This window comes from Mytilus galloprovincialis, chromosome 9, assembly GCF_965363235.1.
Source record: "Mytilus galloprovincialis chromosome 9, xbMytGall1.hap1.1, whole genome shotgun sequence".
NCBI classification, from domain to species: Eukaryota; Metazoa; Mollusca; class Bivalvia; order Mytilida; family Mytilidae; genus Mytilus; species Mytilus galloprovincialis.
The window spans coordinates 64,767,465-64,795,334 of NC_134846.1; the positions used below are offsets into that span (position 1 = coordinate 64,767,465).

At 30.9% G+C, this 27,870-nt stretch overlaps 1 protein-coding gene and 1 long non-coding RNA gene across 2 annotated transcripts; one reads left to right on the plus strand and one right to left on the minus strand.

Moving 5' to 3' along the window:
• Nucleotides 1–27,868, minus strand: LOC143045635 (indoleamine 2,3-dioxygenase 2-like). The gene is made up of 15 exons (XM_076218261.1): nucleotides 27,722–27,868; nucleotides 19,392–19,487; nucleotides 18,698–18,817; nucleotides 18,024–18,142; nucleotides 16,676–16,690; nucleotides 15,802–15,901; nucleotides 14,502–14,619; nucleotides 14,161–14,212; nucleotides 9,508–9,577; nucleotides 6,145–6,220; nucleotides 5,251–5,349; nucleotides 4,882–4,978; nucleotides 4,427–4,506; nucleotides 2,044–2,907; nucleotides 1–924 (listed from the first exon to the last, which is right to left on the minus strand). The coding sequence occupies exons 1-14, from the start codon at nucleotides 27,779–27,781 to the stop codon at nucleotides 2,840–2,842; spliced, it is 1,170 nt and encodes a 389-aa protein (XP_076074376.1). The 5' UTR covers nucleotides 27,782–27,868; the 3' UTR covers nucleotides 1–924; nucleotides 2,044–2,839.
• LOC143045638 (uncharacterized) lies at nucleotides 6,327–8,971 on the plus strand. The gene is made up of 3 exons (XR_012968987.1): nucleotides 6,327–6,848; nucleotides 7,594–7,662; nucleotides 8,387–8,971. It is a non-coding gene; the product is annotated as an uncharacterized LOC143045638 (long non-coding RNA).
• Nucleotides 27,869–27,870: the final 2 nt, after the last annotated feature.

Here is a 27,870-nt window from a genome sequence, read left to right on the forward strand (position 1 = left end):
ATGATGATAAATTCTTTATTTCAAGAGATTAAACAGATAGCAAAAACAATCTTCCCTGAGGTACTCTTATACAAGACAGACAAAAACAGACATTTACAAATAGTTAATCAACAAAAATATAGTTCAATATATTATTAGAATAGAATAAAAAAAAGTCATGTACATATAAAAAATAATACATTGTAAAATGATTGTTTGCAGTTCATGATTAAATTAAAGCTCTTTAACATCAGCAGCTGCACTAATCATTGTATTTGATAGTCATCCAAGGACTTCTCACATACAGAAGTAAAACCTTTTCTAAAGCCTGAATAGATGTCTATTTGGCTTTGCAGCATTTATAAATTAGACCAAAATTGCTCTCACATTTGACTTGATGGTGATGTATATATATATAGCCATGTGTCATGAACATACATAAAATATTTTCCACTGGACAATAAAAAACAATCGATCAATTAAAAGATAAAAAATCTTCCCAGAATCCCTCAGCAATGTAAATAAAAGCATGTTATATTTAATAAAAATACACATACAAGGTAAAATTAATTTTATTTGGCAGAAATATCAAAATGTTAGTTCCCTTCCAATGATAATGAAAGCATGCATCTTTTATCCTTTGTATAAAAGAACATTTCTTTGTTCATTTAAAAATACATTTCATAAGAGAAAAAACATTTAATTATCAAATGTAAATAGTAAAACATTTTTTTTAAACTATTGCCCCTTACAAAAACAATCACTACAGTAGAATCTTTATAAAAGTCACTGTTATGACCAGAGAATACTGACATTACAAGACAAATTGAACTTTAAATGAGGTTCAAAATGTATTGGTATTGCAAAAGCAGGATATTTAGAGCCTGACATGACATGTTTTCACTTAAAAAGATGATCTTTGAAGCTGGTTTGACTATCAATTTACTGTGCTTATCCAGTGACCTTTGGGGTATCACAATAGCAATGGCCAAAACAGTTTACCAAATGGCAGTTAGATTTCTTCTCCAACTAACTGATCAACTGGTAAAATATTTTAGCAGATTGCTCAAGTGAAATGTTGTTAGTATGAAGTGAGTGCTGTAAAATCAAAAGTATACTTACCATCCAGATCCAGTTAGTTGATATCTTTGTCATTTGTTTCAAACACAAAAATGACTTACTATAATATGAGTCACTGAATAAGAAGGTCTAATTTTGACATGGAAACTTCTATCATAAATAGATTTTATAAATAAATAGTTGAAAACATTGTTTTGTAAGTCTATAATTAATAGCTCCGTTTTCCAACAACAAGTTAGTGCATAATTGTAATTTGGATTTTTTTTTCTAAAGCAATTACTTATCTGCTACCATTAAAGGGAAATAATTTACATTACTGAAAATCAGCAAAATGTTGTCACAATTTTTGTCTGACAAATATCAACTTTCCTCATTTAATTTGTTTGTACAATACTTTTATGATTATTAAACTTTTATCCTCTGTTTTGAAAAGAAACAATGAAATTTATTTTTAAGATGATTAAAATTTTGAAAAAGATTGTAGGCAAAATCAGAAGCCAGGTATCATTGATTAATTTTTTATTGTACAATAATTCAATAAAAATTATTTCCCTTTAATGCCAGTAGATCAGTAATTTGTATAGAAAATATTATACGAATCATAATTACACAATAACTTTGTCTTAGAAGACAAAGCTATAAAATATACATCTACAAAACAACGGTTTGAACTATTTATTTATAAAATCTATTTATGATAGAAGTTTCCATGTCAAAATTAGACCTTCTTATTCAGTGACTCATACTATAGTAAGTCATTTTTGTGATTAAAACAAATGACAAAGATATTAACTAACTGGATCTGGATGGTAAGTATTACTTTGATTTCACAGCACTCACTTCATACTAACAACATTTCACTTGAGCAATCTGCTAAAACATTTTACCAGTTGATCAGTTAATCGGAGAAGAAATCTAACTGCAATTTGGTAAACTGTTTTGGCCATTGCTATTGTGATACCCCAAAGGTCACTGGATAAGCACTGTAATAAATTAATTTATTCTCATGTTGGTCCCTTTAATCATTTCCAAAATACTGATAATGTTCTGTTGAATCAAAATATAAAAGTTTGAACATTTGTCCTTGGTCTAATTAATGCCGCTCAAATGTTTTAACCATGTGTCACTTAAACTGTGATCATACAATTATAAGAATTAACATTTAAGGGCATACAATACAATTGCAAATTAAGTAATGCAGTTGCAACGTAAATTGTTATTTTCGTCAAACAGTGACTTATCAGGAAAAGATGTAGTTTTTGGCTGATTTTTATCATTTAAACTGATTTAACTTGAAAACAACTTCATGGATCCCTCTTTTTTAAAATGACATTTGGTTTGATTACGTAAGAAGATTATGTGTACCAATTTTCATGAAAACGTAAATAGTGCAATTTTTTTAAATTTGATTAATATACAGCAAAAAATGATGTTTTTTTCCTACATTCATGATCATTTGATAAATTTGAGTTATTTGTAAAAATAAAACGTACAAATTTATGCAATATTCATATAACACATGCATTACAAATAATTTAACAAAAAACAGATCCTGTTTATCTTTTAAAACAAAATAGTTATGTATTTCGATCGAAAGAAGAAATATGTCCACCAATCCGTATTTTTAGGAAATATCTGAAATTTGAACCTCAATTTACTCAAAAAGTAGCATATGAAGATATATTTTCAATTACATATTTGATTTAATCATGTAAAAAATAGCCTACATGCAAATTTTCATCCAAATTTAAATGCGGGATTAAAACTGTATCGCATGCCCTTAATTTCCTTGTTCAACCAGCTTTTCTGTTGTTGACTGTCTTATACTCTTTAAGAATGGAAGTAAACCTAAAAAAAATATATCATATGATAAGGATATAGATGATTGTCTTCCAGAAATGACAGATATCAAACACCAGAATTTATAGATATGAAAATATGACTAGCATACAAAATAACATTTTAAACATGCAGGATGATTTTTAAAAAGATTAAAGGCTGTATTTTTGTCAAGCCTACAACATTTACATTGTATTTTGAAAAAGCAAGACAGCAATTCTACATTCTGTTAACAGCAATGTCAATACCCAAAATGAACAGGTAGTTTTCCAAGGAAAAGTTGATTTCATTTGCAATAAGATGGAATAGGTTGTAGTATTCACAATTTAGTTTTTGTGTCTGTCTGAAGACTTTGGTAGATTTTGGTCATCTCTTGTTGACTAAGGAGACTGATTTTGTTGTTTGATTGCTGTCTCATTGAAATTTCCATCAATTTTTTTCCCCCGTAAATGTCCTTTGTTATAAAGATTACATACACTTATAATGCCAATTTCTGTGTGAATATCACAAAGGACAAGGTACAATAAGGCCTGTTATTGGCCTCCCTATTTTCTCTTTTTTCAAATTCTGTTTTGGAAAGCTACTTATTATGTTAAAACATTCCCTGATGTTTGAAGTTTGATAGTGATGAACTTTAAAACCACAAATTTTTCGCAAGTGGGTGAGGTGAGGGGGGTTAACTTTCTGTTATTATTCAAATATTGTAATTATTATTGATTTTGCAGGTGATTTTACAACAAATTGTTATTTTTTTAGTGCCTGCACCAAAGTGACCCAGGATTTTTTTTATTCCAATGTCATGAGAACTGTTTTTGCTGTCTGGGTCAGGTAGGCGCACGCTATTAAATTTTAAGAAACAATGGTCAAAATCGGTATTTTTACTTCTTTTTTGTGTTTTTGATGCCCTTTTACCCCCTTACCTCTCCCATTTTCTGAAATTAATGGTTTTGAAGTTCATTCAAACAAATTTCAAACCTAAGGAAATACTTTAACGTAATAAGAAGCTTGCCAAAGCAAAATTTAGAAAATGAGAAAATAGGGAGGCCTTATCGTACCTTTTCCTTTATTGAAAACTCTTGCCAAAAGAAGGCAAAATTTGACTTATTAGTAGAAATTGCCTCCCTGACAATTTCTTTGATTAAAATTGTCTTTTTATCTGTTTTCATTTCATCATGTCAGACAAATACGAGAAAGTGGTAAAAAAATGTCATTAAAGGGCAATAACTCCAACAATTTTGCAAATTTAAGTTTCTATCTATCTATTATTACTTTTAAGAAATAAGGCAAAACGGCACAAAAATGGTAAAAATTATTTACAAAGGGAAATAAATCTAATAAGGAATCAGCTAATAATTTCTCTGAATAAATGTGCACTTTTTGAGAGCATTTGCTGGCAGTGCTAGTTTAACGTGTTTATAATGACATCACAGGAGTCTTCCAGAATAAAAGTACTTGAAAGAAAATCATCCTGAGCAAATTATTGTCAGTTTTATGTGAAGCTGCAAAAATAACCATATGAAATACTTACTAGTACCTCCTGTTCCCTTTTTAGATAAAGACTCATAATCCTGGTTCCTTGTTTGTCTGTTTGACATAATAACAACATACCTAAAATAACAATTACACAATTAGCATACAAAAAGTGTTTCACATAGAATTATGCAAATGTGATAGTCATTCATTCAGTTTTTTAAATTATGCTTTTTGGGGAAGGAAGGGAGAAAAAAAAGTAAAATATGACATCAAACAACAGTAATGATGAATTTTGTTGTCTTAAGTTTTGACTTTTAAAAATGATTGGTTGAAAAAGTGAGGGAGAAAAGTAACTTGTCATCTGCCTTTTCTATGCACTTATTGTCTCCCTTCTTTTCTTTTTGACTTAGATTAGAAATACAATATTCAAAGCTAATAAAAAATGCATAAAATATTTTTTTCCATAATAATAGGAATTAATTATAATAACTTAGGACAAGAACTACATACTTTGTAACCACTTGTAGATGATAGCTTCTGAAATCAATCATTGCCTCCAGTACCTGATTGAAGCATTGTTTGAGCCCTTTATCATCTGATTTCTGAACTGAAAAAGAAGAAAAGACTTTTCTTTATTTTCATTTTGAAATGAGTGTAAAGCAATATTTTGCATTCATTGCTGTAAAAACAACTCAAACAGATTCATTCATTGCAGATATATTTTAACTTCTTTAAATACTTCAATGTCTTCATTTAATTACACATGCATGCTAATAAACCTAAATATTTTTGTCTTGTTTCTTTTTTGTGAATGATTATCTAATTCTTGTGCAATATTTTTTTTTTCAGATTGAGAACGTATAAATGGTAAACACATACCATAACTTCTGATACTAGATTTTTCAGATATGGTTTCTATAAACTTTTTGTGAGCACTTGGCATGTGGTCCCTCATCTTCAAAAGAAATTTCTGTATACCTATGATAACGCAAAAAATATTGAATTTAATAAACAACTGATTGACATAAATCACACTTTCCCTGAAAAATTGTCTGTATACTGAGTGTCTTACACTCTTAGCTTACAACTATCAAATGGAAATCCAAAAACTTATTTAGATCTTTGTAAGTCTGTTCCAATCAAACAAAATAAAAGGTTCTCTATATTAAGCAAAAGTTTCAATAACCAATGCCAATGCACGCATCTTAAGTCCAATCCAATTTCAGACCGAATAAATTAAGTTCTTAATGAGCCATCAATCAAAAATATTTATCTTTCATATATCAGTATTCATAAAACAATCCATATTAAGCTACATTTCTTATTATTTAAATAGGTCAAGTAAATCACTTTGTATATATATTTTGTTTCCGTTCTCTAACTTTAGTTTGCCTCATCCAAATGTTATGAAATTTTCATACTGGTCATTATCATTAAACACAGATCAAGTTAGAATTAGGGTGGAATCCCTTTTGCAGGTCTCTAGTGTTTTCGCTCTATAACGTTTTATATATGGATATGGAGGCATTATCTGTGTCCTATGGACATCTTCTCCATTTGTTCTAATTACCTTATGAAGAGTTGTTGGTTCGTATTTAAAAATCAGAACATATGTGTATTAACCCTGCTAAATCCACTTCTTTTGAATTTTACATTCAATAAATCAAATAGATCATGTAACATTTCATATATGAGTTATCAAGTTTTAAAGAAACAACTGGCTAGTGGAAAAGATCAGATGAGTCATAGAGAGAAAACTATCACATTTATTACTTGTTTCATGTTGTACACTAAATGCTGCATCTAAACACTGTAATGTTGAACTCTGTGCCGCACTGCCTCCAGACATCTGTAACATATATACTGATTAAACCAGGGCATATACTATAATCTTCTTGCAGTGGAATGTCCAACAATATAGGAAGTAAGGTATGTTTTTTGTAATTATGCCAAATGGGTCAGGATCCCTAATAGACCTTGAGATGAGGAACTCAGATGACGTAATTAAAAAAAAATATTAGTCCGCCATACAATTGTGGATGCTGTGATTTTAAAAATGGACATAAATGAACAATAAAAACTGTTCTATAGATCTGATGTGATGAGAAAAGAAATATGTAGATTTGACCTGAAATAAATTATTAGAAAGGACAATTTTTTTATTGATTTTTGGGATCAGAATTTTGGGATTATTTCATCAGGAGAGTGACATTTTTCACCATCTTCCGGGGTCCAGCAATTTGCGAAAAAAGTAATCTCACTTGCCACCCCGAAAATTTAACCAGACATGTATAAATGTATCAGCTTCCATCATACATGTTCAAGTAAACGATATGGACTGAGCAACGGAGGAAAACGTTACCATTACCGCCTATGGAGAATTAATTGTAAATGTTGACCCAATTTAGAAGCTTAATTCCAGAACTTTTCAGGCTGATTTATGGATGATTTCACCTTGTACACCACCGAAAATGATGGTTAGTAGTTTTTTATTTATACCTAGTTATTATAAATGGTTTAAAGTAAATATTATTGATAAAGATCAGCAAAAACTCAATGAAATTTTCGCTTTTAAAATGCATTACTGGCACGGGGCTGAATACTTTTTTTTAGGCACAATCATAACTTTGTTTACTTCCGAGAGATCCGAAAGGAATTTGTTTACTATATTGAAAAAGGCAAGAAATAACTTTTAAATATTATTAAATTGTAAGTAAACATGACACAATATAGTCTTTGTTATGTAATTATCACTTCGGTCTTCAGGAATACCTGATAATCAAGGGAGATAACACACTTCATACAAGTAAAGTGAGATACATCATTGCATGTGCTTTTATCCAATGATTTGACCCCTGGTCAGTATATATCATATGCAAAAAAACAGAAAAAACATGTACATGTTTTAAGAAAATCATGAATTATTATTTTTAATGCACTTGAGCAAAACAAAAGATATTGTCATTTCTCAGTGAAAAAGGGGGAGGGTCAAACCTTTTTGAAAACAAAATTTCTGCACCTATTCAACTATTAAGCTAGTTAGCTACTACTCATTGCTTCTAATATAAAAGGTTTAAATGAAGGTGACTAAGCCACAAGGGAGAAGCATTTGTCTTTCTTTGTGATTAAACTTATAAGAATAAGATTTTTCTCTCTCAATAATACTTATGTATTTAAATCAAATGATAACCCAGCCTGAGTAATTTTTTTGTCTTATTTCAGTTCCAGACATATCATTACTTTTAAACCTGAGATGGCAAACTAGAGGTTTTAAAAAGTCCTGAATAACTGGTCAGCATTTTGTTTTATTAGGCAAGGTCTAAATTGTTTATTTATGGTATTTATGCAATTGAAATTACAGTCGGTATGTTAAAAATATGCAAATATGAAAACTGTTGCTATGGTCTTGGTATTAAATGAAAAGGCTTAGTTACAGATCGTTTCGACTCAATATTTCGAGTTAAATCTTGCGGCAACTGTTTCTCATGTAACACTGCAAACTATATTTAGCACTATTTTGATCTGTCGTTATTTAATGACGCCATAATACATGTGATGTCACAATGTTTTCTTTAAAACCTCATGTGGATTTCTCACTGATAAAAGGTTTTCATGTTAAAAACATGTTAAAAACATTTTTTCTCAAATAGAATTATGTGAAAGGACAAGTTTTGAAAATTTGCACTATATTGCACTCTAATTATATGATAAGGATGACTTGCCCAGTAGTTTAGAGTGCTTTCCACAGTTTTAAATACCAGATTTCCACTAGTAAGAATAATTATTTTGGTGTTGGTTTTTTTTTATAAAATCTTCATTTTTGCATATAGAATGCTTTAACAGGGTCTGTGTATTGTAATTAAAGGTTATAATCAGAAGTTTTGTCCTTGTTTTGACTAGTGAAGGTATTCTGGAAGAAATTAATTATACATACACATTGTATTCAAAATAAATGAATATAGCGACGAAAGTGTCATTGCCTTATAGTGCTAAAACAACTTTATTTTTTTTTCAGAAATGGACAAAAATACACAGATTTATTCAGAATGTTATACCGATGATGATCACATAAAAATATTTGGAAAAATCAGAAGTATGGATTTCAATATGGGTCAGGATCCCTTATAGACCTTGAGATGAGGAACTCAGATGACGTAATTAAAAAAAAATATTAGTCCGCCATACAATTGTGGATGCTGTGATTTTAAGAATGGACATAAATGAACAATAAAAACTGTTTTATAGATCTGATGTGATGAGAAAAGAAATATGTAGATTTGACCTGAAATAAATTATTAGAAAGGACAATTTTTTTATTGAATTTTGTGATCAGAATTTTGTGATTATTTCATCAGGAGAGCGACATTTTTCACCATCTTCCGGGGTCCAGCAATTTGCGAAAAAAGTTATCTCACTTGCCACCCCGAAAATTTAACCAGACATGTATAAATGTATCAGCTTTGATATGAGCCATCATACATGTTCAAGTAAACAATATGGACTGAGCAACGGAGGAAAACGTTACCATTACCGCCTATGGAGAATTAATTGTAAATGTATACCCAAATATTAACACAACTGTCGCTCTAGATGTCTTTTGATTTTTATGAAATTGTGTTTATATCTCATTGATGTATACCCATATCTGCCTTTAGTTATGCAGTAGCACTAAATTTTAAATCAGATTTGTTTTTGTCTAATCATTTATTCATCCCCCCTCAAATGGCTACAGTGGACACCAAAACACAGCAAGACACTCACCACACAATAGTGTCACATGAATTTATATATTGACATTTGTCTTATTTATGCAAGTACTGCCTTATTGTATCAGTGAATTTCTATTGGTCTCTTAAAATTGGGATACTAAGTGGCACTAGTTCACTAATAAATACATGTTTTCCTTTAGTTTTAGTTTGAAAGCATCGAATAATATATCCAGCAATAATAAATTTAATAAAATAAGTGTTTAAGTAATCAAAACTGTTCATCAAAGTTGAGAAAGCAGTTCAATATACAAAGTAGACAAACCTACTAAGTTAAGAATGTTGACAATGAAAAAAAAATATTTTATGAAACAATTACTAACCAGAATGGCAAGTTAAATGCAGAAATAACAACTAGAAACATGATTACCTGTATAGGTTCTTCAGATATACCTTCATAAATCAAGCCTTCAGGAAATGGGGATCCTTCTCCTCCCCATCTATAAAAAGATAGACAGAATTTAAATCCTAAACTAGATGATTTTTATTTAGTCTAAAATATCAATATCTATATTAAGCTGAAAAAGCAAGTTGTAAGTAATTGCATCAGTTTGGTTTTTTATTGTTCATGCAAACTTTTGTTCTGACACCACAGGCACTAGCCTCAGAATTTTTTCCATATATACCTTAATATAACACAAGGTACTTAACTCATATTTTTGAAAAATGGCAGCTGGTTGCAAAATTCCGTTATATGCCTATTTCTCAGTTGTCAACCCCACTAAAACTTGTTATGTTTTAAATCTAAATTGAATTTTCTACACAATTTTGTATAACACGCCTATTTTTGTTGTTAGAATGATCTGTAGCAGGCCTACCGAAGTATGTCAATCATAATTATTTAGTGTACCGACATTGGATTGGAAACACAAAACTCGCAGTAAATGATTAATTATAAAAATTGTTTCATTAATAATGACAACTATCCATTTTGTTATAAAAGACATATGCATCAATTTTTTTTAATTTTAGGTTTCATATGACTTTAAATAGCAACAAGCAGCATCATCAAATAAAACTATAATTATTTATAATAATAATATTCTTTCAATGCTTATTTGCCTCTGCAAATCACAATCATTAAAAGTTTAAAAGCATTAAATGTAGGCATGATGACTGACTGCTGCTGTAAAATTAAATTTCGAGAGAAGGCTGAGAGTTAAAATATTAAAATTTAAGGTAATAAATCTCTGAAAAGTTGTTTTTTGGTGAAATTTACCAATATGTTAGTCTCTACTTTAAATTTAACTTAACTTTAACGAGCACCTTGTACATTATTAGAGTTGTAAAATTTGACAAAAGTTTCCTACCCAGGTTTTTTTAAACAGATGGACAGACAGAAAGCATTTACTAGACTTGCCTTTGACAATGCAGGTAAAACAGATGTCAATTATCAAATATAAACTGTTGCTAAAACTTTGTTGGTTCATCATGTTCATATGAATTACGCACACAATCTCAAATTAAAATGCAGTTGTGAACTACCGTATATTTTCGAATTTAAAGCGCATCGTTTTATAAGCCGCACGGCCGTTTTTTGGGGGGAAGATTGTTTTTGTCCTTACATAAAACGCACCTGAATATTAAGCGCACACTGAAGAAAACGTATATTTATTCTACTGACCTGATAGTGTCATGAATATTTTCTCCTTTTGTAACTCACACCGTAATTTGTTTCATTTCTATTTTCAGATTGGTGAGAAAGTTGAGAGTATTTTTGAATATATTTATTTGTGTCATATTAAAATAAACAAGAATGTGTCCACAGTACACGGATGCCCCACTCACACTATCATTTTCTATGTTTAAAGGACTGTGAAATTGGAATAAATTCTCTAATTTGGCATTAAAATTAGAATGATCTTATCAAAGGGAACATGTATACTAAGTTTCAAGTTGATTGGACTTCTACTTTATCAAAAACTACCTTGACCAAAAACTTTAACCTGAAATTTGCACTATCATTTTCTATGTTCAGTGAACCGTAAAATTGGGGTCAAAACTCTAATTTGGCATTTAAATTAGAAAGATCATATCATAGGGCACATGTATACTAAGTTTCAAGTTGATTGGACTTAAACTTCATCAAAAACTACCTTGACCAAAAACTTTAACCTGAAGCCAAAAACTTTAACCTGAAATTTGCACTATCATTTTCTATGTTCAGTGAACCGTAAAATTGGGGTCAAAACTCTAATTTGGCATTTAAATTAGAAAGATCATATCATAGGGCACATGTATACTAAGTTTCAAGTTGATTGGACTTCAACTTCATCAAAAACTACCTTGACCAAAAACTTTAACCTGAAATTTGCACTATCATTTTCTATGTTCAGTGAACGGTAAAATTGGGGTCAAAACTCTAATTTGGCATTTAAATTAGAAAGATCATATCATAGGGCACATGTATACTAAGTTTCAAGTTGATTGGACTTCAACTTCATCAAAAACTACCTTGACCAAAAACTTTAACCTGAAATTTGCACTATCATTTTCTATGTTCAGTGAACCGTAAAATTGGGGTCAAAACTCTAATTTGGCATTTAAATTAAAAAGATCATATCATAGGGCACATGTATACTAAGTTTCAAGTTGATTGGACTTCAACTTCATCAAAAACTACCTTGACCAAAAACTTTAACCTGAAGCCAAAAACTTTAACCTGAAATTTGCACTATCATTTTCTATCAGTGAACCGTAAAATTGGGGTAAAATCTCTAATTTGGCATTAAAATTAGAAAGATCATATCATAGGGAACATGTGTACCAAGTTTGAAGTCGATTGGACTTCAACTTCATCAAAAACTACCTCGACCAAAAACTTTAACCTGAAGCGGGACAGACGGACGAACGAACGGACGAACGAACGCACAGACCAGAAAACATAATGCCCCTCTACTATCGTAGGTGGGGCATAAAAATCGTAATAAAATAATTATACTTTTCTCATTGTTTTAATTATGCCAGTTTCGTTTGATGTTTTTTGTCAACAATGGCCATGTGTTGACAGCTTGGGTGTCCATTGAACCTTGTTGTTTTGATTAAAATTAGTATGGTATTGATTGCTTGTTTATTGTTTGAATTGGCATTAAGGATTTAAATTAATCTTAAAAATGTATGCATGAAAGGTCACCCAAGCCATAAAACTGCCATTGTTTACCTTGATTATGACCTACTTACCTGTACCCACGTGTGAAAACTGTTCACCCAAAAGTCAAGATTTTTTTTTAATTAAATCAATCTTAAGAATTTTATTGTTGTCTATAAAATAAAAGTTGAAGTTCTGAACGTAACAAACATTTTTCAATTTTAATTTTGTGGATAAATACAACAAACAAAACAATTTACTTTCTGCAAGTCATTGTCTATTTTGAAATGAAAGTGTTATGAGCAATGACAAGGGGGATTAAAAGAAGACGGCAATAAATAAATGTTTTAACAGATTAAATTATAAAAATTAGTATTCTTTTTTTTTTAGTTAAACATCCAATAATATTTCGTAAAGATATTTCGTTTTGAAACACAATAAAACGACAAACAGTTACTCTTCAGTATTTTATCCTGTTTGGTACCTCTTCTCAAACACGATTATCTCTCTTTGTTTATGAAGCACTTTAAAGTGTCGATTTAAGCACATGCATCACCATCGTCATTTAAAGAAACTTGTAATATTGGCAAGACACACAATCACTTTCTTTATTATTTCATTAGAAAATTTTATATTAAAACACATTAAATCAACTAACAACTACATATTTATGATAAAGGGTCTCACTAATTAGCGACAACAAGCGTCAAGAAGCGACAAGAAGCGACAACAAGAATTATTTTAGCGACAACAAGCGACAAGAAGACTATTTAGCGACAAGAAAACATTTTTTTTTATTAGATAATAAAGAAATTTGTATTTAATGGTTTTTTTTTAAAATATACGAGCAGATATGTCTAATTAAAATGTTTTATTTGATAGACGAAGAAATGAAACATTTATGAGGAAGAAAGAGATTGTGAAATTTATATTAGTATATTGGTAGATGAAGAAATTTAACATTTGTGAAGAAGAAAGAGATTGAGCTTCTTTTTTTATTTTTAAATATGAAGAATATGTATAAGATATTATGTATGTATCTGTTTTTATCAAAGTCAAAGTATGAATAAACGAATGGATATATATGGAGCGGGCATAATGGAATATAATATTTGATTCATTTGCTTAATGCTATGCTCTAAGTGTACTCTTGTTATGTCAATTCGATGCTTTATTTGTAGAACTCTCAGCCACGCTTTGCCATCTTTATTATTTAAGCGTGTTTCCAGATCCCACGACGAGGACATGGTTCTACCTTGGGGTCCATATATTTTTTTTTGACTTTCTTGTCGCTAAAATTATTTTCTTTTGCATATTCTTTTAATATTTATTGCAATAATTAATTTAAATTAAAAAAAAAATGTTTTCTTGTCGCTAAATAGTTTCTTGTCGCTTGTTGTCGCTAAAATAATTCTTGTTGTCGCTTCTTGTCGCTTGTTGACGCTTGTTGTCGCTAAAATTCTTGTTGTCGCTAATTAGTGAGACCGATGATAAATACACAATTAATATCCTGTATGGACACAGTTATCTTTCTTTGTTTACGAAATGAACACTAAACACATGGTTATCGACTTCCTGTAAACCAACAATGATTGAATGAAATAAAAACAAACGATTTAGTTAATATATTTATTTATTCATAACAAAATATGCAACATTAACAATTTATCAAGTCACTGCAAGCACTTGACAATCTGACTGTCTCCAGAAAACAAATCCAGATATTTTTTTCTTTCACCGTCGTCCTGAAAACAGAAAATAATACTTACATAACACGCACCCGAGTATAACACGCAGGGACAAAGACAGAGAAAAAACCTGCGGCTTATTTAACGATTTATACGGTATATGTTTCATTTTTATAAAACAAAAAATCACAGTAAGTGCTTAAGTTGGTCACAAAGCAAATGGTTACAAATATCAAACTGAACTTACCCAGAAAGAAATGGACGTAGCGTGTCATAGAAAACTTCTGCAGACACCAATTCTGGATCAATAAAATAACTATATTTAAATATAAAATTATTTCATTAGTAAAATGAGAAATGCTATCAACTTTCAAAGTATTTAAAGATTTGCTGTATTCTAATTTATCACAATAATTTAAATTTGATCATAAGGTTACCCTTTACTATACAATTGTTCATAGATGTAATTTTCCAGTTTCCTGACATTCTTTAATTATGAATATCAAATTCAAGTATTTTTTTCTTCATTTATATCTGTAGACCTTTCAGAGTCCTTAGTAAATTGATTTCTAGAAAAAATTTGTATACCGTGCATGTTCTTGAGTGTTTCTTTCATATGTAAAATAACTTGTTTGATTAATATCAAATTTTGTATCAATGCTTCTGTGTCTTCTGTATCTGAAGCTTTAATAGCATCAATTATATACTGAAAAATAAATACACAAAGCATGTTCATCGTAAGCTAAATATTTTATTTATTGTTGGCAGAGAGAGTTAAGAATAAATAAACAAAAAATATGAAGTGAGATTGACTCAAAAAGTTCATGCATCATTATACCTCAAGTTAAAAGATTGTTAAATTGCATTTTGGAATCTAGATTCTTTTCAGTTATTTGTATTGTTGGCTTTCTTTATTATTAACCACATCTTCTTGCATTTTCTTTACACTCACTTTTAACTTACAACTAAATAATCATATTAATATATGAAGCTTATATTTTGATTAGAGTGAATTCACCGTTTTAGAATCTAAAGCATTCTGGGTTATATTTCCAAAAGCGTACACCAAAATGTTGTGATTGGTTTAAAACGTGATAAACAATAGAAATTCAACCAATGAAGTAATGTTATTTTCATTTTGATGTACAAACAATGAGAATGCCCATAGTCCTCTAGATTCTGAAAAGGGCAAATTACTTTTTGTGATTATGCAGACATTTTCATATTCATATTATGAAAGAGAAGTTAAGATAATCCTCTTTAATTTGGAAAATTAAAAGTTTTATAAATCTACCATAACTACCGGTATATAACATTAGTTTGACAGATTTCAGTATTGATAGTTTGGAATTTAGCCTAACATATTTCCATTAAAACTTCTTGAATGTAGTGTAACCCTGCAAAATCTGCCAAAAGAGCCTCATTTTGAGGTCTAGTTATATATATTCAGATAGGATTAACAACTGAAACCTAGAAGATATTTTGCTACAAATGTATCTTACAAACATTTTGATATGAGTAGAATATCTTTTTGTGTAAAGCTGATTCTCATTTCTATTTTATATGAAAGCTGTGTGTGAAGAATGGAAATATTTGGACAAATATGCCAATTTTCATATACACCATAGTAACATCAGACAATTTTGCACTGAAAGTGTCCGGTTGGTTTATTAATAAAATTCACATTGTTATAAATTTTTTGAATCATTTTCTTTTTTTCAATTTTAGGGCCAAAATATTAATTTTTAATATTTATAACACTACACTTAATTGCTTTCCAACTATGGTGTAAACTTTTTAACCAGTTGATCAGCAACAAGATTCATTGTTTGGCTAACTGGTATTCTTATTGAACAGAGCCTATTGAATGAGCATAGAAAAAGATCACCTTTGGTGCAGGAGCAAAATCAAATTCCATACGAGCTGTTACCATGAAAAACCAATTAGAATCCATGCCTCCAGGAAAAGTATACAAGCATCGTAGGTTTCTATTTATAGAATAAAATAAAAATAAGTTTGGGAATATAAACCAAATAATAAAAATGAAAACGAAAGTGGTGAGATAAATTAAAACTTAATCACAGCAATAAGAGACATCAAATTTCTGGCAGATAAATGTCAATGAGACAGCAACCAAACAAGACAAACCAACAGATATGTGGATTTCAACAGATAGTCTTGTTGCTGTGATTAAAAGGTTATATATGCTAGACTCTACATCAGTATAAATTAACATAGGTTTTGTATATGAATAAACTTTCTTGCTTTGACCTTGGCTTAGTTCTAGACATTCAAGAACTTTAGGTGGTACCTAACACAACAGGGAGATAACTCTGTAAAGTCATCTAAACGTTTTAATTACATTGTGTTGTAAAAGGAATATTAAGCTTCTCAATGATCAAAATTGGTGTTTGTCAAACTGCTATATAACCAGTGTAATTTTTCTGACAAAACGGTTGGTTCAAAATTTTTGAAATTTTTATATTTTTGTTAAAGGGTCAAAGTATATACTTTGACAAAATTTTATGAAAATTAAACGAGCCAAATTAATTTTAGTAAAAGTGTTGGGTACCACCTTAATTAAAGCAAAGTTTAAAAAATTATACACTGATAACTACTTGTGAATGAGAGTCAGATTAATAATAATTGCAAAGTATCCTCACGTATCAGTGCTAGTGCAAATACAAGAACATTGACACATAGAAATATACATATATCATCAAACGTGGTGTTGTGTCATACAGAGTATATAGTTTACTTACTCTAATGTTCTTGGTCTGAAAATAAAACAAAAAACTCTTAATTGCTTTATTTTCTTTACATTCAATACAAGAGGATTTTTTTTAAATTCAGAAATTGTTTATATTTATAAATACTCATCAAATACTTGACAGAATTTAATAGACTCAACTGTATCTGTATGATGAAGTTGAATATATGTTTGGTAATATCTAGTATTCACTTTTACCATGATATTTTTTTTGAGGAATTTTTTATATCCAGATATATCAAAAATTCTAACATGACGTCCTACAAACGCTTTGAGTACACACCCGTGGTAAAATATGAATATATTGCTTGGGCTGTTCCCATCGTACTCCCACATCATATGCTTTTTTATGAATGAGCTACCTAACGTCACAGAATATAAGCATTTTACGGGAAAATACATGCTTGTGAAACCGAAAATCATCACAACAAGGAAACGCAAAAAAACGATGTTAAAATGTGTTATATAAGCCATTGTTTGTATACATATAAGACAAATAAGTAAAGTTATCATTTACAATCATCCAAACCTATCTGAATACATTATTGTAAATAGTTAAAGCATGTCATGTTATCAGTTTGCTCCGTTCTTTTACGTCAATTTAATAGTGTGTTTATTTATGGGAACGACAAATAATTCCTCCACCTAGAGCGCTTCGATCCAAACAATTGCCTTATTTGTCCTATTAGAATCGGTATTTTACCACGGATTGTCCCTTTATGCCGATATTTTACCCCTCGCTATCACTCAGGGTAAAATATTTGTCATAAAGGGCCAACCCGTGGTAAAATCATGATATATTCAAGCCCCCATGAATTATTTCTTAAGTATAATTCTACATCACACTACCAAGTAGCACAGTGCTAATTATAGTATTTAACAGTCCATTGATCAGTCAATCCTTCAGTCAATTTTCGTTCCCTGATGCTAACTCAAATACTTTGTATCAAAATTGCAATATAATATTGATATCCCTAAAGTTTCGGGGATCATCATGGTAAAGAAAAGTCCAAGTTACTGTATATATATAGCTATAATAGACGGAATTTGAATTTGATAAAAAAAAAAGTTGATTTCCTATTGCTAAATCAGATACTGCAGATGGGAATAGAACCTTACTTGAATATGTGGTCATATATTTTTAAACGTATTAAAGGAAAAAACCCTTGATTTTGATGTATATACGTCAAAAGTTCAAGTACATGTTACTATATGTAGACCAATACTGTTGCCTAAAAACAGGTTTTCAGATACTAATACAAAAACTAAATATAGATTTGTAGCCTGATTATGAAATGAAGAATGGAATGAAATATTAATAATTAGCTAATATTACGTACTTATGTGGTTCTAAAAGTGTCCAGTTACACAGTACCATATCTGGATGACAAACAACAGGTTTAATATCAATCTTTTCAGATACTTTATACCATGGCACTGCAACACATTCTGGTAATACCTGCAAAAGTTAGCATATTTTCTCAGGACATTTATGAATGTCAATTCACAAGATGATATTTTTTAACCAAAGGTATCAATTATATTTCACTGTTCGCTTTGTATTTGTAATCAGATATATCTCCAAGAGAAATATATTTAAAAAAAGTTTTTTTCCAAGAGAAATATATTTAAAAAAAGATTTTTTTCAAGAAAATCTCATCATTTAACCTGATATAGCACTTCTGCATACTTAGAAATCTTCCTCCTACATGGTTTTTTGTATCTATAAGATCTGTAGTAAATTGTCTCAATCTTGCCATATATAATCTAATTATATCATACAAACCTTAGGAACTTCTTTGTCTCCATCCTGTAAATATATAACCTGATGTATAATACAAACCTTAGGAACTCCTTAGTCTCCATCCTGCCATATATAATCTAATTATATCATACAAATCTTAGGAACTCCTTTGTCTCCATCCTGTTAATATATAACCTGATGTATAATACAAACCTTAGGAACTCCTTTGTCTCCATCCTGCCAAATACAATCTAATTATATAATACAAACCTTAGGAACTCCTTTGTCTCCCTCCTGCCATATATAAGCAGATGATATCATAGATAACTGAAGGTGTGCCAATCTTAACTGTCTGTAGCCTTTCAACTTATTGTGATCCAAAACTGGCATCTAAAATACAGTTGAAGAAAAGAGTTTAGATATCTTTTCAAGATTTTGCTGCATTTTTTGGGGGCCTTTGCAACAATTTAGATATGTATATAACTAGATTGCTTAAATTAATTGACCAACTTCATATCAAACATTAAAAGTGTCCAAAAACAGAAGAAGACAATACCAAAGTTTCTGTTTTAAACAAAATTAAGTAAATTTGCTGTACACACTTTTGTAAAAAATATTTTCTTGGTTATCTCCCCTTGATTTAACAATGTTTTCACATTTTGAATAGATTTGATGAAAAACTTTCTTTTTATATTATATATTATTCTTATATTATATTCATATATATATATATATATATATATATCATAGGATATTTCATTTATATGAAAAGTCAAAAAAAATTTTGTTTTCTTCAAATTTCAGTAAAAATCTAATGAAGTAAGGCACTATTTTTTTTAAAGACAAGTATCTATGATTTTCAAACCCTGATCTACACAAACTCAAAGAAAAGTGTTTTTTGAAAATAAAACAAGTAATTGCATATGAATGAAACATTAATTGTACTTGTTTTATAGTTCCACACCTTGTCTACTTCTTCCCTTAACTGTTTCTGAAGTATCAAACTTGTCAGATTTTCTGCTAGATAATTCCATTGTCCAAAATAGTCTGGTAAGGTACGCTGAAAGAACAAACAAAAGATTTTTTTTTACTACAAACCAAGGAAATTTAAAGTGTATATAATCTTTAGCCCAACCAAATGTATTAAAGAGCAGTTTGAAGGAACACAGCAACCTGGAACAAAAACTAAGATTTCATATGATATATGTCAGATGGTCATATTTTAACTCAATTGAAGCTCAATAACTTTATACTTATAAGATTAAAGATTAACATTAAAAGTAGTTGTACTGAAGTTCTCAATTAATATTAAGTTAATATTAATTGAGAAATTCAGGACAACTACTTTTAACCCTCTTGCTGCCGGAGGGACACATGTGTCCACACCCATTGTGCCTGAGGGACACACATGTCCATGCTTAAATTTTTACAAACTTTTCCTTATTGCTGTATCTTTAAAAAAAAAAACCAAAGATAAAACAGTGCTATGTTTTTAATCAATGTGTCCCAAATGTAATGGTCATGTTGGCATGATGTCGTTCATCAAATAACGTCACTGTTGGACATCTTACGTCACAGACATCGAGCTATCATATTTTTATGGCACACGAAATGCAACCTAGAACCAGCTGCTCCACAGGGCGCAGCTTTACACTACAGCAGAGGTCAAACCCTGAACAGTTGGGGCAAGTATGGACACAACATTCAAGCTTGAATTTGGATTGTGATTAAATAGTTGACATAGCATAGGTTTCTGACACAGAATGAATGTGGTCTAATGAACTTAAAAAAAGTATTTGCTTTTGAGCAATACACTCTGCTGTTGAATATTAATCCCCTAAAGAAAAAAATATTTGAAAAAAAAAAATTGTTTTATTTTCTGAAATCTGAAATGTCTGTGGGCTTGCAATACAGATCTGTAAAGATGTTTCCATCCCTCAATTGCATTGTAGTGTCAAGAAATGTGATCTTAGAGCCAGACATTTCATATAATGTGAATTTTATTGAGGGATCAGGGCATCGTTGGCATGATGAATGAACAAATTTAGTTCTTGTTCAATATTGTCCCACTTCATGTCAATATCGTCGATAAATCAGAACCAAGAGAGGGATTGATGAAGAGAAGAATTGAGAATTCTCTGTTCTAATTTCCCCATAAATATATTGGAGTAAGACTGGGCCATCTTTGTTCCCATTGCTGTTCCATTAACTTGGAGGAAGTGTTCACTATTGAATGTGAAGTTATCGCATTTTAATACTAAAGTTAGAAGTTGGATGAGACATTCAGTTGGTGGATGTAAGGTGTTACCAGAGTTCCAGACTTCCCTACAGGCTTCAATACCATCGTCATGGGGGACGTTAGTATAGAGGGAGGTAACATCAAGCGAGAACAGAATCGTTTCAGGTGAGAGAGGGGTCAGAGATTCCATTTTCTTAAGATAATGTGTTGTGTCTTGTATATAGGATGGTAAATTTTCTACATGTGGTCTCAGATGAAAGTCAATAAATTCTGGTATTTTCTCTGTAGGGTGGTCATTGGCAGAAATAATTGGTCTACCTGGATTATTGACTTTATGTATTTTGGGCAGAAGATAGAAACGCCCGGGGCTTTGATTGTTCAGGTTTTAAATATTTAAATACATGTGTCTTCATCAATATGTCCCTGTTCACACATGTTTTCAGGTTTGTGGTGATCTCTTTGTTGAACTGAGGGGTGGGGTCAGAGTCTAATTACTTATAAAATCTCTCATCAGAGAGTTGACGTTCTGCCTCTTGAATGTAGTCACATTTGTCCATGATGACAACAGCGCTACCTTTACAGGGCCGTAACTAGGGTTCGAATTCCGGGGAGGCAGGGGTTTGGGGGCCGCCGATTGAGCCCCCTTTGATAGGGTGTAGGGGGCGCAGCCCCCCGCCGATTTTTTTTTCTCAGAAGTCATTGGCTAAAAATTACCCGCTTCCCTTCAATTTCCTTACTTTAAGAAACATCAGTATTGCTTGAACCTGGAAGCAACTTTTATGCAATCAAAGAGCTGATAGCTCTGAAGTGGAAGAAGGTGAATAAAAGGTAACTTGAATTACCATAAAAGCAGCCCCACTTACCCAGGCTGCTTTGTTCCATTATCGTTAAAATGTATTTTTTTTCTTCAAACAAGAAAAGGTCATAAGTACATGGATTTCCCATCCGTACAATCATTTTCTATGTTCAGTTGACTATGAAAATTAGGTAAAATCTTTTATTTGGCAGTAATTAAGAAGATCATATCAAGAGGAACACATGTGTACTAAGTTTCAAGTTGATTGGATTTCAACTTCATCAAAAACTACCTCGACCATAAACTTTATAACCAGAAGCAGGACGGACGGACAGACTAGAAAACATATTGCCCATAAATGGAGCATAAAAATAGTAAGACTTGTTACATACCTGCCAACTTTTGAAAGTTCCCATATGGGTTTTTACTGCACAACAATTTTAAAGGTTACAATTTTTAGCGACGTATTTTGCAAGATCTGGATTGTCTAGAAAAAGTGTCATATTTGTATGATGAACTTACATGCCTTTTCCTTAAGTCTGTTTGCATGATTCTAGTTATATATTAAATCGGTAGAAAAAATATACATGAAGCTAGCAGACCAGGGTTTATTTTCCAGATTAAGAATATTAGATGCTTGTTGAAATTTCCAATTTTGAATTATGCACAAAGATGGACCTTTAACAGGTTGGGAACAACACTCCAAATGAGGGTAACCTAACTGGAAGATCATCACAACCCATTGTAAAAAATGAACACAAAATAGAATTTTTCAATAAAATGCTGAAAATAGGCTTTAAAGTATTAAAATGCATTGCAAAAAACAAATATTTCATTAAATAAATTTAAGTAGAATATTCCTATGATATTCCTTTTCATATTGGATACAAATTTTATTGAGTCTACTGCAGACACTTTGTAGTCGAAGTGTTTCAACTGAGGTACTACACAGGCGTCAAAAGGCGTCATTATGGAGTAAAGGGGGTGGCGTCAAAAAGCGTCATTATGGAGGAAAGGGTTAAGTACTGAATGGTCAAAACATCATGTTTTTTTATCGACATAAATTTTGTCATAAATGTAACCAAATGATGTAGAAATTGTGTTTTTTCTTCAAATTTCCATCAAATTGTAATGTTTATAGTTCCATTATTGCCTCTCTATTTGAATAAAATAAAATAATAAGAAGAATCTGTTTCAACTCTTGTTTTGTTTTGTTTTTGACAAATGGTTGTTCACTGCTAGCAAATGAATCATTATATTTATATATCTCATCTGTATATATTTTTGTTCATGTCTTCATCTCCTTATCATTTGTAAATGTATAGACATATAAAAAAGAAATAAGCTCCACATGTATATTTGCAACATCGTAAATTAATTAAAAACCACATTATGTTGTAAACAAAATTATGATATAAACTTCAATTTAATCCTTGAAAGGAAGTCTAGATTGCTAAAATAATTTATAAATTTTAATTTTTTTATTTGTCCAAAATCATTTAAATTCATTTAATCAACATCCTTTTATGATTATTTGATTAAAATATTAATCATTTATAGTCTTTTTACAATTTACATTTTTAAAAGCAAAATAACTGAAAACAGGATAAAACAAAGGGAAGTAACAAAAAAGTATTTCAATATTCCCAATACACATCGTTTTGATAACACAACGGCAGTTAGCCGGAGGTAAACATCGTTGATTACCAGTATGTTTGACACCCAAGCTGTCAAGTGAAGCCATATAATTATACATCTTCTTTGATGTTCAGGTAAAATTTAACACAGGTGTCAATTACACCCGTACAGTAGTAAGAAATGATCAAATATGGCGTCTGAAAAATTTCATACACGGGAGTTTTTTCTCCTAAACGGGAGGTTCACATGTATGTTACGAAGGGCATCTAATTCACATGACAAAGGAAAACCATGAATAAAGACAACACTTTATATATCCTTTTTATTTATATAAAAACAAAATCTTCTTGTCTGCAGGATTGCAAATTCGTAACTTCAAGGGCGAACTTGTAAACAGGGCGAGTTGTCCCGATACCAAATTCACGCATGCGTAATACAAATATCTACAGTTAAAACATCCTGTTACAAGTAAACAAATAACGTTCATGTGGATGAGATGAAATCTAATAATTTACATAAATAAAAGGGTCATATTTACGATAGTGATTGTTTTACAATCATAATTTGGATTTTTTCTCAAATGATATGGCTAAAATTACCCGTTTTCCTTCGATTTCCTTACTTTAAGAAAGATCAGTTTTGCTGGATCCTTGGAGCAATTTTCATGCAAACAATTATTATCTGTATTTTCTGTATTTAAAGATATTTTTTTTAGAAACTGGTAAGTTCAGGGTCGTTTTCAAAAAATGTCGAATTTTCAGTACACCCATGCTAACTTTTTTATTTCTAATGGAAATTTCAGTTGTAATGGTTTAAATGAAAGCTTGTCGGATTTGTGATTCAGAACATTAATAATAAACACACCTTACATCTATTTTGATAAGATTAAACTGCATTTAAGACCCATTTTGGGGGTATTTGTCTGCGTACAGTGTCAGAAAAACACATTTCAAATGATCTTTTTGCGATTTTCTGATCGCCTTGATATCTACAAAAGGGACTTTTTAAGAACGTTAAATATTATTCTAACGAAAATTCGTAGCTTCTATATCACTGTATGTAACATATTATCTACAAACTAAATTGAATCTGCGTACAGGAGGTTCATGTCTTTCCTGTTACCGCTACTTATATCAGCCGTGAAATTAATCTCCCTATGAATATTGAATCAGTCAGTGTTGATTTCAAAAGTGCAAAGTAATCTTTACATTTAAAACGCCTCGTTTCTTGAACGACAGTGTAGAGAAAAGAAATTTCAAGACATTTAGTGAAAAAAATATAGCGTACTTTTTTTTATGTCTATGCTGTTACCACCAATTTTGATTAAATACACCAACAGTATATTTGTAAAAAGTGCAATAACGTGTTGGAAACCAAATTCACAATAGAAAAACATAATCACTTCTCCAAAGGGAGTAGTTATTTCACAACAGCAATCAAAAACGAAGAAATTTGTCTATCCTGTTATGTCTATCCTGTTACTATGGTTGCTATGGTTACAGTAACAGCATAGACAATTGTAGACAAAAACGTCGTTAATTTTTTTATCTTAACATATAGGTGCAAAACGAATGAAATATTTCGTTGTTTGAAGTCATCTTCAGGTTATAACGTCTTAATCTTCCCAATTAAGCATTCGCAGGTGCAATACTGATATCGGTAACAGGATAGACAAAAAGGTAACAGGATAGACTTTTATATAGTAATATATCAGAAACGTACGTTCCTGTTACCAATGAAATATAGAGAAAAGTAAACTAACTTATGAGGGATTTACTTGATGTTGGGTTTATTTGAAAGGGTGAAAAAATGCCGAACAATATAAATTGCTATCTTAGACTTGCATTACTGGTGCTAATTTTTACAACCTTTGAAAACCAATTTTTAGAGGCATTTTTCAGTACAACCTGGAAAATTGGCAAATTATCTATTATATTACAGAATGAATATATATAGAAGTTTATTCTCTTGAAAACCATCTAATTGTCTACGTAAAACAAGCTTAACATTTTATCTTAACCTTTTCTTAATAACCCAAAATTTCTTTTGAAAATGGTAACAGGATAGACAAAATAATGTACCACCGATCAAAAAATGTTATAACATATTCTTGTATGACATCATTAAGATTGCATCTTTTAATATGTTGTTCTTAAAGTACTGTTTGTTATGATTTGCTTATGTAGAGGGTTGTTTGAATAAGTAACTTTTAATAATTTTTTCAATTTCAAAATTCGACATTTTTTGAAAATGACCCATCAAAAAACATATAAAGCAAGATTATAAACGCAATATATTTTTTTTTATCGAGGATCTTGAATTTCAATATTGTTGAAAGCTGAACAGACATGTATATAACTACAACCAGGGACTTTCTATACTAGTCTAGTATATACTTAGTATAGAAAGTCCCTGGTATAACAAATGAGAGTGTTTAACTACTGAGGCATTGACCATAATGTTCTCGTACGATCGGGAAACTTAAAAAAAAAACGATCCAACAGCTGATTCAGCCGGTAACGAATTTCCAATATCTTAAAAGATTCACAATACAAAAGGAACTTCCTCGGCTTAAATAATTGAGCCCCCAACTAAAAGTGAATAGTTAAGTTTTTATTCAAAATTATCGAAAGCAAAGTTTCATGTGATTTCTCATACGAATACTGACCCCCTCAATACTGAATAACAGACGGACGGCCACACGAAAAAACTGAAAATAAAACAAATACTGAAACGGTTTACTTTCGATCAAAAATCCGAAAAATGATAGATATTACGTATCATGATAACACTGTTAAAACTGTTAACTTGTGTTGTTTATAATATAAATTCAAGTTCTTTGTGTACATATTGTCAATATTTTATTTTTTTACTTCCAAAAAAAAATGTTGGTGTAGAAAATTCAGGGGAGGCACTTGCCTCCCCTGCCTCATAGGTAGTTACGGTCCTGCTTTATCAGCTGGTTTTCATATCGCACATTATTATTCGTATTTAAAGTTTACATTTGAACTCTCTGTTGTAATAAGCCATATAACCTATGTCATGTTTAACAAATTTTTAGAATGTTTCAAGCATCTTAACTGATGTTTCGGTTTGACTTTTTTATTGTATAAATTTCAAGATTGTAATAGATTAATCTTAGAAGACTTAAAGATGATTCATTTAACATCAGAATCTCACTGAGGAAGGATATCTGTTATCCTAAATATTTATAAATAATTACATTTATAGTTTATTTTTTGCATTTGGTGTTGTTGTGTACACTTTTTTAGGCGTATATATATATATAGGAGGGGATAGGGTCTCTGCGCAATGCTAGGTGGTGTTGTCGTAGAAGTTAGAAATAAAAAGTACAGGTTCCAGCCCGGTGCTTGGGAGGAAGTTACGATTCAAATCTACTCTAACATCGTTAGGTTGATTCTCTAGGCAATTTATATATATATATATAAATATGTTATATAAATATAACAGTATTCTTTATATTTGAATTGGATTAACTCCCTTACACTGCTTTTAAATTGTATTAATTGTCCTTTAACCAGAAGAACCCTTGTTTTCCCCCTTTTTTGCCCCTAATTGCTAATGATAAATGATTTAAGCCATAACCCCCATAGCCCTCACTTAGTAGTATGGAAGCTTGTGGTATAATTTCAGAGAGATTTATACACTTAAACACAAGTTATTGACTGTAAACTACAAAAATGCTTATTTGGGCCCCTTTTTGGCCCCTTATTCCTAAGCCTTGGGACCATAATCCCCAAAATCAATCCCAACCTTCCTTTTGAGGTTATAAACAGTATTGTGTTAAAATTTTATTGATTTCTATTTACTAATTACTAAAGTAATCAGTGGCGGATCCATAAATTTCTATAAGTGGGGGTCAACTCACTCCACTGACTGCCTAAGAGGGGCATGCTCCAGTCATGTTTCAGTAATTGCCTATATAATCAACCAAATTTTTCCTACAAAAAGGGGGGCCCAGGCCCTCCGAAAAAACCCTATTAATCTGCCTCTAGTTATTATCCGAAAATCATCTGTCTTTGAATGACGTTGAAAATGACGACGAAAACAATGCTGATGACAATGATAACGTGATACCAATTTATACAATAAAAAAAAATATAATCATTTAACACTTTTGACAAATCACGATAAGGATATTTAGACGATTCACGGTTAAATTTTAACCAATTTGACGCAACGGTAGGTGAAAATGACTGTTTGATGCCTGACGTAAAGGGCATTACTACCCTCTATAAAAACAGCTTGCAGCAAAAGGGTTGAGACAACAAATGGAAGTTTTTAACGACCTTGACTGGCTATTCGGCCCTTCCACGGTCGGTAAAGGGTTGAGGCAACTAGACTATTACATGTATTATATAAGTTTATTCAGGCGCGGAACCAGAGAGGGGGTTCCGGGGGTTGGAACCCCCCCCCTTTTTGGTCGATCAATGCATTTGAATGGGAGCATATAGCTGGAAACACCCCCCCCCCCCCTTTACTCTGGGTTGGGACCCCCCCCCCCCTTTTTAAATGGCTGGATCCGCCCCTGTTATTTGTGTCTCAACATAATATTTTGAGGTTATGAAGTGGTTTTTGATAACAATTTATATATAATTACAAGTGGATCAGGCAGCATAAAACCAAATTCTTCACAAACATAAAAATCTTCCAACTTCATATTTTCTTCATAATAACCTAGCTTGCCCTGAACTTTGTCCTAAATCTACTTTCACTTTCACTTTGACAAAAAATAATCTATAAGAAAAA